Here is a 13,911-nt window from a genome sequence, read left to right as displayed (position 1 = left end):
ACATTGTTCTGCTTTGATGCAACACCCTAATGAAAGACATGGTACGGACATGCTTAATTAAAACCTGTAATCTCCAGAGGCTTGCGTGAGCTCACAGACTTACAAAGAAAAGCCATCATAGCACCTCTTATCTAAGCCCCTAGGGGCAAATACCTGGCCTCACCACCAAGGCCAAGCTGCTGTCTCTGCATGCAGGTAACCGGGGGGAACAGGACAGGAAATGATGCGCAAGCGTCAGTGGACCATGCCATTTTGGGAAAGGAAATACTTATTTTCGCTAAATTCCAAGTATGTGATTGGCTGTGCAAGTCATGACAGGGATGCGTCGAAGGTGTATAAAAATATGCCACTTCCTCTGCACTGTACACACAACTGAGAGGGAGATACCTAAAGGAGTTATCAGCATCAAACTGTCCTGTAACACCCAGAGGAACGCCACACGATGTTAACACTAAGACAGACCGACTGCCTGCAGAAGGGTGAGTATCCTGCCACTTTGTGCTATGTACTGTATGTACTTACTGAAAGAAGTTGCTATTGACTTCACTGGTGTACTCTAAATACTATCTAATAAAATCAAGTTTTTTTTATCATACAGTATGCACAGGATACAGATGAAACAGGCAACCTCTCAACAGTCAAGAGTGTAGTGTAAATAAAAGGATTGGGATCAAAGAGAATAATAACAAATACACTAGGCAATAAGTAAATAACTCCTATAGCCAACTAATGTATAGCCGCAGTCGGTTGGCTAATATATACTTTAGCCAATGGACACAGTCATATATTTTGGTATATTGTGTACAGTATATAGCTTTGAACAAAGACAACACTACACATGTGTACGTGTCAAACACCATGCCATAATTAAAGTTGCACTTTAATGCAGCATGAACAACATCGCAGTCACACCACACTGCAATGCACGCAGCACAACAATGTTACCAGACTACAACATGGTATACTAAGATACAAAACCAACAGACATTCTGTAATACACTTTCTGCACCTCAAGAAATGTTTCACTCATCCAGGAAACTTCCAGATCTTAGTTCTGATTCAATACTGCTTAGTTAGCTTGTTGGGTTGAAAGTGAACAGTGAGTGTCAATGGGGAAGAATGTAGCCTACTTTCACATGACACTAAATATTAGTTGTTTATAACAGCAAGGTTTACTCAAATGTTAGCTTTGTATATAATGAGGACATGTTGCCTCCCACAAATTGTTTATGGTCCCGGCATACCATCTAGAGGCTTATTGTCAAACTGAGTAGACCTGCATGTGCAGGAAATCTGCCTGTCGTTATTCGTCTTCTGAATCTACCATCATCTCCCCGGCACAAAATGCGTCGCTAACTTCTTGAGGCTTGCTGATGTTAGTTGTCTGCATTAGCTATAAAGATGGATTTCAATGTACAGAGAGCACAATTCACACCTTCATTCTGAGCCCCACCTAACCAAACTCATGATTTGTCGGTAGAGGTGTCTGTCTGTAGATTTCTTTCTCCCTTCTCAAAGTTCTCAAAAGCTGGATCCACTATGTTCACAAGTACCTCATTTGCTTGAGACTACATACCAAGCAAATGAGTTTGAGTTGGAGGTAAAATAGGTTGGAGATCATCTTAAACAACATCAACACAAAGATCATCATGTACTAATGAGATCAGATACACCTATGGAGGTGTCAAGGCTCTGATGTCCCAGTTCTGACACCAATGTAGGAAATGAGTGTTAAAGCCCAAGTAAGACTTGAAGCAAGGACTTTGGGGCTGGTAGTCTGACACCTGGGACATTATGAATCACAGCTCAATGCCATATTTCACTCCCCTTCTCCCCTCATTCCACAGCTATCTCCTTATTGGCAACAGTACTGATACTGGCACAGTCTGCAGTGGCACAGTCTGCAGAACCATCAGACAACATTCATCTCACACCACCAATGCACACCACGGATCTATCAGGACCCACAATGACAACGGTAATTGTCAATGGTGAGTGAGTTTCAAGGATTCATATTCTGATATTCCAAAGAAGACATACCTTTTCTCCCAGGGGAACCTTTGAGAACCTTACTATATGGGATATGAAATATTAAATAACTGGTGCCATCTTGAACACTGTGGTTCTGTTGGCTGAGTTGGTTTGATAAATTGGCACAACAGGTAATGGGAGATTTCTTCTAACTACTGATTGGGTCAAACTCACATGTTGTTACTTTGGATGAAAGTGTCTGCTTTATTTATCCAATATTGATACAGTCATTTGAGCAAATCATCTTTTAATGTGAACAGCTTATTTTCTAGTTAATTTATTTTACAGCATGATGTGCATGCAATATTAAGTGTTAAGTAATTCAGTTTTTTCTGTGTTTTGTGTGTTTTGTGTGTAGGAAGTATGGAGGAACCTCGTGTTCTAAGGATGCAAAAACCCTGCAAAGAGGAAGATGCCACCTACTGTGTTAACGGCCAGTGCATGTATCCACCAGACAGTGATACCCCTGCCTGCATGTAAGACATGAGCTTTCACCTCAGCACAGCACACACACACATACACACACTGACTTTCACATAAAACACCACACAGTCTCAACAACACACTAAATAACTTCAGCTGAGTTAATTGACTCTTTGTGTGTGTGTGTGTGTGTGTGTGTGTGTGTGTGTGTGTGTGTGTGTGTGTGTGTGTGTGTGTGTGTGTGTGTGTGTGTGTGTGGATAGGTGTGAGCCCTCCTATGGTGGGTCTCGCTGTATGTTCTTCCACCAGCCCTCCCTGACGGTGAGCAGTCATGAGGAGATCATTGGCATCAGTGTGGGTGTGTGTCTGCTGGTCTGCTGCCTCGCCATCCTGCTCTACTGCTGCCTCCGGAGAAGGTGAGCCAAACACAGCCTGATCAGGGCCTAATACAGTGGAATATCTCGTTATTTCAGAGATTTCATATTTTATTTAAGAGTTACATTCACAAGCATTGAAATATGTGCAAACATGTCAAACTCCCCTTTTTTTAGGTGTGACAAACCATCTCCACCGTATAAAACCTATGGCTCAGAGAACTCGGTTTGACCCCACTGTGTGATCTTTGTCATCATCATCATCATCAACAACAACGACAACAACATCAACAACAACAGCACTGCCATCCTCATCAGTATCATCATAAACATAACAATTGATTTCATCTTGTTTTGCTTCTCCTAAAACTTTGTGCTGGTCTCTTCATAATGTCTTATAGTAACAAATTGAGGGTATTTATTAACATATCTAAAGTAAGTTATTTAATGTGAATTTAAATTTGTAATAAATCTATGTATAAACTTATTTCAGTACTTGTCTTAATATTTTGATTTTCAAAAGTACCATAAATTCTGTAGTATAATAGCCTATGGAAAGTGATATCTTCCCCCCCCCGATCCCCACACACACACACACACACACACACACACACACACACACACACACACACACACACACACACACACACACACACACTATACATTTCTACTAATATCACCACTGGGTGTCATAGTTTTTTTGTTCTGAAACTTCAACCTACTGTTTGCATTCATGTACATACATGTACACACATGTACACACACACACACACACACACACACACACACACACACACACACTACATTTACATTTTTTACATTAAGCAGACATTAAAGTGACTTACAAGAAATGCAGTTGTCAAAGCGGCATGATCAGGCAGGGGTTTGGGGGCTGACCATTGCTTGCAAGTAGGGAGGGGCTGTTCCCTTTGCCGCCCGGTAGGTGAGCACTAGGGTCTTCAATCTGATGTGAGCTGCTACTGGGAGCCAGTGAAGGGTGCGAAGGAGGGGGTGACATGGGAGAACTTGGGGAGATTGAACACCAGATGGGCGGCAGCACCCACCCACCCACACACACACACACACACACACACACACTAGCTTTAGAGGACCTTATTGTGCTTATTAAACAAGCAACCTAACTGGTAAATTAGAAATGATCATATATTCTACTTGCCTACAGTACATTTTGAAGTGCAGCCTACTGTACCATACAGTGCCTATAGAAAGTCATCATACCCTGTGAAATCTTTACCTTTTGTCACATTACACCCTGGAAATTAAAATAAATCAAATCTAACTTTTTTGAGCTGTATGTACACATTATAACCCTCATCATCAAAGTGATTATTTAATTTTTTTTAAATTCTGGACAATTATTAAAAATGTATTAGTGAAATACCTGGTTTGGTTAAGTGATCAGCCCCTTAGAGTATACCATTATAAACTTGCTCAGGTGCAACCAATCAACTTCCAGATCAAACACCAGGCTAATTGCCCCCCACCTGACATAAATTGTAGTGGTTTTGATTACTTCAGAATAAAACCAGCTGTTTCTTGAGGATTCCACTACTAGAAGTGCATGGTTCTGCAAAGAATTCACCATGGTTGGAAAAGTACTTTCAAAAGGCCTATAATAAAGTTGTAGGAAGGCACAAGTTAGGTGAAGACTACAAAAAGATTTAGAAGGCTTTAGCTATCCCTCTGAGTACCGTTCAGAGCATCATTAAGAAGTGGAAGGCATATAGCACCACCAACACCTTGCCTAGATCAGGCCGTCCGTCCAAACTGGATGACCGAGCCAGGAGGACATTGATCAGAGAAGCTACCAAGAGGCCAAAGGCAACTTTGAAGGACTTACAAGTCTTTATGGCTGGGTCTGTGCATGTGACAACAATCTCACAAGCTTTACACAAAGCTGGCCTGTATGGCAGGGTAGCAAGAAAGAAGCCTTTTCTGAAAAAGTGCCACACTCAGTCTTGTTTGTGCTATGCAAAAACACACCTGGAAGATTCTGTTGCCATGTGGAAAAAGGTTTTATGGTCAGACGAGACTAAGATTGAACTTTGTGCTATGTTTGGCGAAAACCAAACACAGCACACCACCCAAAACACACCATACCTACTGTGAAGCATGGTGGTGGCAACATTATGTTGTGGGGATGTTTCTCTTCAGCGGGGACTGGGCAATTGGTCAGGATTGAAGGGAAAATGGATGCTGCCAAGTACACCCACATTCTTGAGGACAACCTGCGTCCCTCTGCTAGACAGCTGAAGATGGGCAGGTCATTCACCTTCCAACACGACAACGATCCTAAACATACCGCCAAAAGAACAACGCAGTGGCTTAAGGATAGAAAGGTGAATGTCCTTGAGTGGCCAAGTCAGAGCCCTGACTTACATTCCATTTGACTGAACTCGAACAATTCTGCAAGGAAGAATGGGCAAATATTCTCCAATCTAGGTGTGCAAAGCTAGTAGAGACATATCTAAACAGATTGATGGTTGTAATTGCAGCAAAAGGTGGCTCTACAAAGTATTAAATCAGGGGACTGATGACTTTTCCAACCCTGTTATTCTTGTTTTTCATTTTTTATAAATTTTCAGAACTGTTGACTTTTTTTTCATTAGTTTGATGTTGTATGGCTAAATTTGTACATAAAGCTGGAAAAAGTTTTTTTTTTAATGGGTTTTGATTTCAGGCTGTACGACAAATATAGTAACTATTTCAAAGGGGTATGATGACTTTCTATAGGCACTGTATATCGTCTTGAGAAACAATTGTTTCAGATAAGCAATTGCAGAAACATTTGTTGAAGTCAACCATGGCTTGGGTAACGGTAGCTAACGGTGATGTATAAAATATAGTAGGATAGAAATGTAGTAGGGTACGTAATTACTATCGGTCGAAATGTGGATTTCTGATACCACCACATCGATGCTCAATGCTCAACAGCCAAAGTTCTCTCACCTAAGGCCAAGTAGCTGCTTTAGCCATGAAAAATGATTTAAATTACGTATTTTTTGTAGTATACTGAATAACCAATTAAAGAATTAAAGTTTGGCCATCCCGGCCAAATTCAGTTAGAAGTTCCAAACAACAACATCCTCCCTAATAATAATATAACATATATTGAATGTTACATGAATGACGTTACCCTTTCCTGAGTGTATGCATCCACATCAGTGGATCTGACGTGGAGAGAGTTAACAGCTTCAAGTTTCTTGGTGTCCACATCACCAAGGATCTAGATAAATAGATAGAAACTTTATTTATCCCAGGGGGAAATTCAGGTTCCAAGTAGCGTACAGACATAGGGGTATCACACATAACATACACATACAACATACAACATTAGCAGTATTATATACAGGCGAGGTGCAGTTGTAAATGTCTGCAGTTAGGTGGGGTGCAAAAAGGTAGGGCAGACAGTGCAATTATAGCATTAAATACTAAAAACTAAATACGGGCTACATAAATATGGACTATTTTTAAAGTGCATTTAGTCCAGGCTGGTGGAGGGAGGTAGTTAAATGAGGTGAAACAGTGACATGATGATGTGATACAGAGGGTGGAGGTCATGCAGAGAAGTCCATCTCTTTGCCCTTGACTGACATATTGTAAAGTTGTATGGCTCTGGGGACAAATGATTTAGTCAGTCTGTCAGTTTTGCTTGTCAGTGCTCGTAGCCTCCAGCTGATCAAGCTCTTCTGCTGGATGATGGTGTGGTACAGTGGGTGACCTTCATTGTTCATGATGGTGAGCAGTTTGCTCAGAGTTCTTTTTTCCATTACTGAAGTGATGCTCTCCAGTTCAGCTCCCACAACAGAGCCAGCTTTCCTTACCAGCCTGTCCAGTCACCCGGCATCCCTCTTCTTAGTGCTTCCTCCCCAGCACACCACTGCATAGAAGAGAACGCTGGTGACCACAGACTGGTAAAACATCCCTAGGAGTTTGCTGCAGACATTGAAGGACCGCAGCCTCCTCAGGAAGTACAGCCGGCTCTGTCCTTTCTTGTAAATCGCATCAGTGTTGGCTGACCAGTCCAGTTTATTGTCCAGGTGGACCCCCAGATACTTATATGTGCTGACCATCTCCACATTGACTCCCTCAATGGAGACTGGTAGCAGAGCGGGCTTAGACCTGCGGAAATCCACCACCATCTCCTTGGTCTTTGTAGTGTTGAGTTGATCTAACATGGTCATACCACACCCACACAGTGATTAAGTCGGCACGCCAGTGTCTATTTTTCCTCAGGCGGCTGAGGAAATTTGGCATGTCCCCCCAGATCCTCACACACTTCTACAGGTACGCGATTGAGAGCATCCTATCCAGCTGCATCACCGCCTGGTATGACTGACCTCAACTGTAAGGCTCTGTAGAGAGTGGTAAAAACGGCCCAGTCCATCAAGGGCCATGAGCTCCCAGCCGCACAGGATATCTCCTCGAGGAGGTGCAAGAGGAAAGCCGGGAAGATCATCAAGGACAGCAGCCATCTCAGTCACACCCTGTTCTCTCTGCTTCCATCTGGCAGACGCTACCAAAGTATCCAGTCCCGGACCAACAGGTTTCGGAATAGCTTCTACCCTCAGGCCATTAGACTGTTGAAATGACAGATTTTTTTACTGTGTTTTTTTTATTTATTTTTTTACTGTTTTATTATTGTTACTGTTCATGTTTCATCTATTATCCTTGTTGATGAATGATGTTCTAGAGCTGCTCTGCCTCAGGCATTTCGTAGCATTGTATACTTGTATTCAATGAAATGATAAATAAACGACACTGGACTTGACTTGACTTGCAAACTGGGAAGAAGGCCGAAACACCTATCTTGTACCTACAACAGTTTACAAGGCGCGCAAAAATCGTGTCTTCGTAGTTTACGCAGAGGGTGGATATAATTCAAAACATTACGTTATAGTTGTATAACCTTCGTGAACCACTGGTATAATAACAATCTATCCTATCCTATATATATATATAACTATCCTATTTATATATTTTGTTGCCTTGCCCATGTTTTTGTTTACTGCTCTGAAATGTTATGATGATGGCTGATGCGCTCAATTAGCCCGCGACACCGAGGTCCATATGACATTGTCCAAAAGGGCGACAGAACTCTGATTTAGCGCCTTGTCTCCCCATGACTCAATGATCTCATTCATGTGTAAAGATGGGATAAGTCCTGAAAATCCCCTAACTATGGCAAGGCGACCACTACTAACAATGTATCCATAATTGGTTTGTTCATTTATCATCTGTGAACGGGCATTGTGGGGGTGGTGGTGACAGAAAACATAAGAAAGAAAAACCTAATGCTGGTGTTTTTCATAGTGTTAATACATGTTAATGGAATGATAGGCTAAATCATATTCAACCATAGTCATCTGCCACCCAAAATGAGCATTGGTTGATTTTGGCCACCCAATTTTCAAAATCCTGGAAATGCCCATCCAAAATCCAGAAAATCCATTAATTATACCTACTAAATCCCACTCAATCACAGACCAACCCTGGTCAGGTCATTGAAATTCCGCATAAGGGAAGATCATTCAATTCTTAATCCACCGAAGGCGACTGCGAGTTGGCATTTCATACAACCTCTTACCTGAGTGATGCGACAATTAAACTAGGCTATATCATTACTGACCACACCCCACATTGAACCAACTGTTTAAAGGTCGGTTTCTCACCGTCAGAAAAAAAGCCATATATTGTTGCTCGTCTGGTCTTGAGCTCGTAATACATGTGTTTGACAGATCGGAAGTGCTTGTAATCACGATAGGCGCATACCTGTCTGCACACGGGCAGGCTTCCTGCTTGGCGCACGACGCACCCAACGATCCATCATGTCTCCGTCCTCCTTGGCACAGCCTCAGACAACGATGAGGAACCTGAAAAAGTCAGTGCTCCTGTCATTTCTCGGTAAGTTAAATTTTTACTTAAAATATGGAAATTATTCGAAAATAGTACCACAGGTATGGCGCTATTCAGCTGCGTAAAATGTAGCAAGTTCCAAGGAAAAGCGTGCCAAGTCTGCGGTCGCGGACGACAGAGCAAATTGCCAAAAGTTAACGGTCAACTGCTGCACCATTTTAAACGTCTTAGTTAGCTTGATCTAGACATAATTAAATTATATATATTATATTTATCTATAATATAATGAGTTTTCTCAAAGTCTATTGGCATTCATATACTGTACCGGTAATATGAAACCTTTTTTTCATTTGAAACCGTCTTAGAGATGAATATACAAAAAATATGCGTATTTGAATACATAATTATATTCTTACAACCGATCTAAAGTGCATGGGAATATTTAAATCATTGTTATAATATTAACAAAAATGTGATAAACAAGGGTATAACATGATTCACAATCATTACTGAAGTAGGAATTAATCATCATTGCAAAAGTTGACTATTATAATATTAATATTCATGGTATAATAATTACCATAACTAGACATCACGAAACTGCTTTGGAGGAACAAGTGTCATAAGTGTAAGCCATTATTTTTACAATAATGTTCATTTCTTAATTCTTAAAAACACACTTTCTCTCAGATCTGACAAGACACCGGTCTATTAGGGTGTCAATTGGTCAAAAATAACAGAATAAAACAGAAATTATAACAGAAATAACAGAATTAGAATAATTACTGATTAAAAATATTTTTTTCTGTTTTCCAATTCTGTTTAAAATACTCATAAAAGTGCTGTAGCCTTTCCATTTTATGGTTTGAATATAATATAATGTTCCAATTGTTCCATTTTTTTTTAGTAGGCCTACTATTGCTTTAAAGCAGCAGGTTGTAGCGCCCAGGACAGCTACATAGGATTACATTGACAGGACAGCTACATAGGTACATAATATTACATTGACAGGACAGCTACATAGGTACATAGGATTACATTGACAGGACAGCTACATAGGATTACATCAACAGCTAGTGGTTCTGAGAAGAACTGCACTGCTGCTTGAAGTCTATTGCAAGTATTTTTTTTACTGTTGCATTCTTTACATGCTCCCTCAATGGGTCTTCTTTATCTGTTAGTGATCCATATGATTCTTCTTTGCAATGTTTTGCAATATACTCAATGGCCCATTCCATCATACAAGGTTCTAAGTACACTCTAGAACAGGGGTGCCCAATACGTCGATTACGATCGACCGGTCGATCGCGAGAGTAGTGCGGGTCGATCGCGTGACATTATTATTATTATTTTTTTTTTTACGACGGACATTTGTCCTTCAGCACGGTACGAGGCAAATGAGCCAGTGTGAGTGCGCCACTTGATTGACGTACAATGCGGCCAGTCTGAGATCGCTTCTTGTCTAGGGGTCATATATATATTTAGCATTTTTTAATGTAGGTAGATCATTTTGACCTGGTCATTTTGAAAGTAGCTCGCAAGCCGAAAAAGTGTGGGCACCCCTGCTCTAGAACAATAAACCTATGGTGGCAGTTTAACACAAGGACCTAGGATAGATATGGGATACCCTGCTAGCCCAGTGCCCATTTAACCCCCCATATAGTTTTGTAACTTTACAGTGTTAGCAGGTCAAAATTATACATTCATCAGATGCACATCAAGGAGAATTCTCAAGCCTAAGACATGAATGTACTCCTAAATCTCCCTTTTACTCTTTGACATTTGCAATTGTCCACGGCTGGATACATTTCCACTCTTTAACATGCAGGTTACTCACAGGATTCCTTGTTCGTCGAAAGGGGGTTCAGAATAGAGACCTTTATGCTAAGGATGATGACCCCAGCTGTTGAATCTTCCTCAGATTGTTCTTGGATTGAAGAAAATGTCGATCCTCAAAGTGTTCTGTTTCATGTTGTGAAGAAAACGTTTAACTCCAAGCTTCCACCCTTTTCGTCCAATGCTGGCTCCCAAATTATGTAGGAATTTCACCCTTGTGAAATAAGATGTCTTGCACTTCTAAAAGCTCTTAGGAAAGTAATACGTTTTTTTGTCCAAGCAAAATAGTATTGTACAGTACACTGAGTGTACCGGGTAATTAAAACCAGTTCAAATACCTCTACATGTTTGAGAGACATACATTTTATACAAGTGACCCCAAAAGTGTGGGTAGTGTACCTGGAAGTGGGGGTGGTTAACAATAGACTTTCTGTCCACCATTGAAGTGGCAGATAGCAGTTTCAGAGGTGTCTCCAAGGCCCATTATTCATTGTTCCCATATAGTGACTAGACGAACCTGTTTGACAGCATTATAATTGATCAAATTTCCTTACACTATTTTTAGTTCCAACCTTCAGATGCCCACAGATGAACTCATCTTGAAAATGAGGTATTCGTTTCGTGGTCCTCTGTCCCTCAGTTGGTAGAGCATGGCGCTAACAACGCTTAGGTTGTGGGTTTGATTCCCGTTGGGACCATATACACTGAAATGTATGCACTCACTGCAATGTAAGTCGCTTTGGATAAAAGTGTCAACTAAATGGCATATATATATTTAGTTTGACTAGGCTACTGTAACACTGTAATATTGACTTTTTAGGAAATGAGGCATTTAGTGTAGGCTGAGTATAGGGTACTATAATATGGATGTTTGTAATAATATGAGGCGCCAGTGTGCACAGCAGTGGATATTAGTTTAGTTTTACTAACAAATGTATTATTTTTTCCAGCCTGCGTGAAGTTGCATTTTGTCCAATGCGGCCCGTGACCAAAACAAGTTTGACACCCCTGCAGTAGGACGTCCTCCTCGCATTGGGGGGGAAATTCCTTCCTCTGCTGAGTCATCCCGTGCTCCTATCCTGGTTGTGTGGGAAACTAGAGCACCAGAGCTTAACAGAGTCAACTTGAACCAACGGAAGGCAACTTACAGCAAAAGTGGAGTAGTTTGTCAACATGCCGCAAGATAACCTTTCCCCATTTTATTACCTGTCATTACATGCGCTGCAAAATCGTTGTAACCCTCCTTTTGAAGATGGCATACCTTGTCAGCATCACTTGCGTTGTCATATGTAGACAGTAGACCATCATAGCATCGTTAGCATACTGTACAGGCATGTGTGTTTCAGACTTTTAGCATCGTTAACCACTGTTGTACAGTATAGTTTATATTTATTACAACAGAGATGACTGTTCCTTTGATTGAATTCATACTCTTACTGCATGTGGTCTGGGGTAGGTTTATGTGCAAAGTCATGCCAGTTATATAGCTAGATTTTTTTTATTTGATCATAAAAAAAGACAATACCACTCACATATGATTCAAACTGTACAGTAATCACACGCTTCCACTCCATCATATCTCCACTGTGTACTTAACACCTCTCTGTGAGACCAAAACCCTCATAACGTTGTGGTTCCGTCTGTTTCTATTGGCATCATAAATTCCTCTGTGTGGAATAAAAAACAGTTGAAAATAGTTTTGCTACCATAACAACCGACATATGTAGTCCTGGGGAATGTTTACCTGTGAAGAAGGATTGGCTGTGCTTCTTTGGCTACTATGGCACTTGTTACCTGGTTACATTTGTGTACCTGCACACTGTCTGACAAAGCCTATTTGTGTAGTATCACTTGAATAGTAGAGGTCTAAACATGCCACATTATTAAGGCTGTCACAGGAATGTGGCGTCGACAAGCAGAGCCACGCCATGTCCCATTAGGCACCCTAACAAAACAGCTTGAGTGCTTAGCAAGTGGGTTGTGCCAGTTTGCCAAGAATGTTCACAACATGAGTTTGAGGTATGATATGGATATGGGAAGAATTTAATCTGTTTTAGTTAGCTGACATACAATAATATCTGACTTATAACGGGTACACACGTTTCATCTTGATCCCAAAGTTATTGTATAGAGAAATAGAGGAGCTGATTAGGTTAATATGTTCTGCTTATGTTATGGTTGCTCTTGGGGTTTAGGTTAGGGTGACTTTGTAACAAAACCTTTTACAAATACATGTTGATTGACTGATTGATTCAGATGAGTCTCTGGAATGTAATTAATTATATTGTTAGTGAATGTACAACAATGTATCCCAGTCACTAGTTCCATTCTCATCCTTTTGCTACCTCATAGGCAGCCTGTAGTTACCTGTCATAGCCACCCCCCCCCCCCCGCACCCATAGGGCTGTAGTTACCTGTTAGGAGACGAGCGTGCTGGAGGATGCCATGTTGTTGAGGGCTTTGTAGGTGGTAAGGAGAATCTTAAACTGAATCCTAAATTGGACTGGGAGCCAGTGGAGGTTTTGGAGGACTGGAGTGATGTGGGTTCTAATGGGCAAGCTGAGTTCTGAACATGTTGGAGTCCGTTGAGGCCCCAAATAGAACACTGTTGCAGTAGTCCAGCCTGGAGGTAACAAACACATGGATGAAGATCTCTGCTTCACTGAAGGACAGGGAGGGTCGGAGACGGGCAACATTCCTGAGGTGAAAGAAGGCAGTTTTAGCCATGTGTTTGACATGAGGTTCAAATGAGAGGGTGGAGTCCAGGATGCCAGGTTACGAGGTTACGGACCGACCTGGCTTAATGTGGAGACAGTAAAGCCATCAATGTTGAGGGTGAAGTCTTGGGTAGAGTACAAAGGGGACTTTGGGCCAAGAAGTATGATTTCTGATTTGTTGCATTTCAGTTTGAGGAAGTTTCACTGCGTCCAGGACTTGGACAGCAAGACAGTTAGCAAAGGTGGAGTGAGTGGCTGAAGTGATAATTTTGGTGGTGAGTGTCGTTGACATAGCAATGGAACTGGAGACCATGACAACGGATAATCTGTCCGAGAGGGAACACATACAGGATGAAGAGGAGAGGACCAAGCACTGAACCTTGAGGCACCCCTTGGGTTAGTCACAAGGATTTATTAGTCAGAGGATCTCCATAGTAACATAAGTTGCTCTTGTGTTCTTTGGTTTTCATCATGAGGAGCTGTTGATGTGAGGAGGTGCTGATGTAATGTTGATCCTGATTGGTCCACTGTCCTAATCTGCCTTTGCAAGTATCAATATGAGACAATTAAAATAACCATGCCAACAAGCAAGGAAAGCATCAGTGGTAGCACAAAAAAGCACAGTGAGAGACAAAACATAAGCACCAGGCGAG

The 13,911-nt window shown here is 41.3% G+C and overlaps 2 protein-coding genes across 2 annotated transcripts in view; both read left to right on the top strand.

Annotated features, from left to right (window-relative positions):
• Positions 1 to 318: 318 nt before the first annotated feature.
• On the top strand, positions 319 to 3,314 carry LOC310806780 (epigen-like). Its single transcript, XM_083673023.1, has 5 exons — positions 319 to 479; positions 1,848 to 1,991; positions 2,390 to 2,507; positions 2,718 to 2,870; positions 3,006 to 3,314. The coding sequence occupies exons 1-5, from the start codon at positions 443 to 445 to the stop codon at positions 3,058 to 3,060; spliced, it is 507 nt and encodes a 168-aa protein (XP_083529149.1). The 5' UTR covers positions 319 to 442; the 3' UTR covers positions 3,061 to 3,314.
• Positions 3,315 to 8,662: 5,348 nt separating this feature from the next.
• Positions 8,663 to 13,911, top strand: part of LOC310806705 (proepiregulin-like) — a 9,591-nt gene continuing 4,342 nt past the window's right edge. Inside the window, exon 1 of the mRNA XM_083672902.1 lies at positions 8,663 to 8,753. Coding sequence (XP_083529028.1) covers positions 8,678 to 8,753 — 76 coding nt within the window. The 5' untranslated portion in view covers positions 8,663 to 8,677. The remainder of the gene's footprint in view (positions 8,754 to 13,911) is intronic.

This window comes from Argentina silus, assembly GCF_951799395.1.
Source record: "Argentina silus genome assembly, chromosome: 7".
NCBI lineage: Eukaryota > Metazoa > Chordata > Actinopteri > Argentiniformes > Argentinidae > Argentina > Argentina silus.
This window is presented reverse-complemented; position numbering and strand designations above follow the sequence as displayed.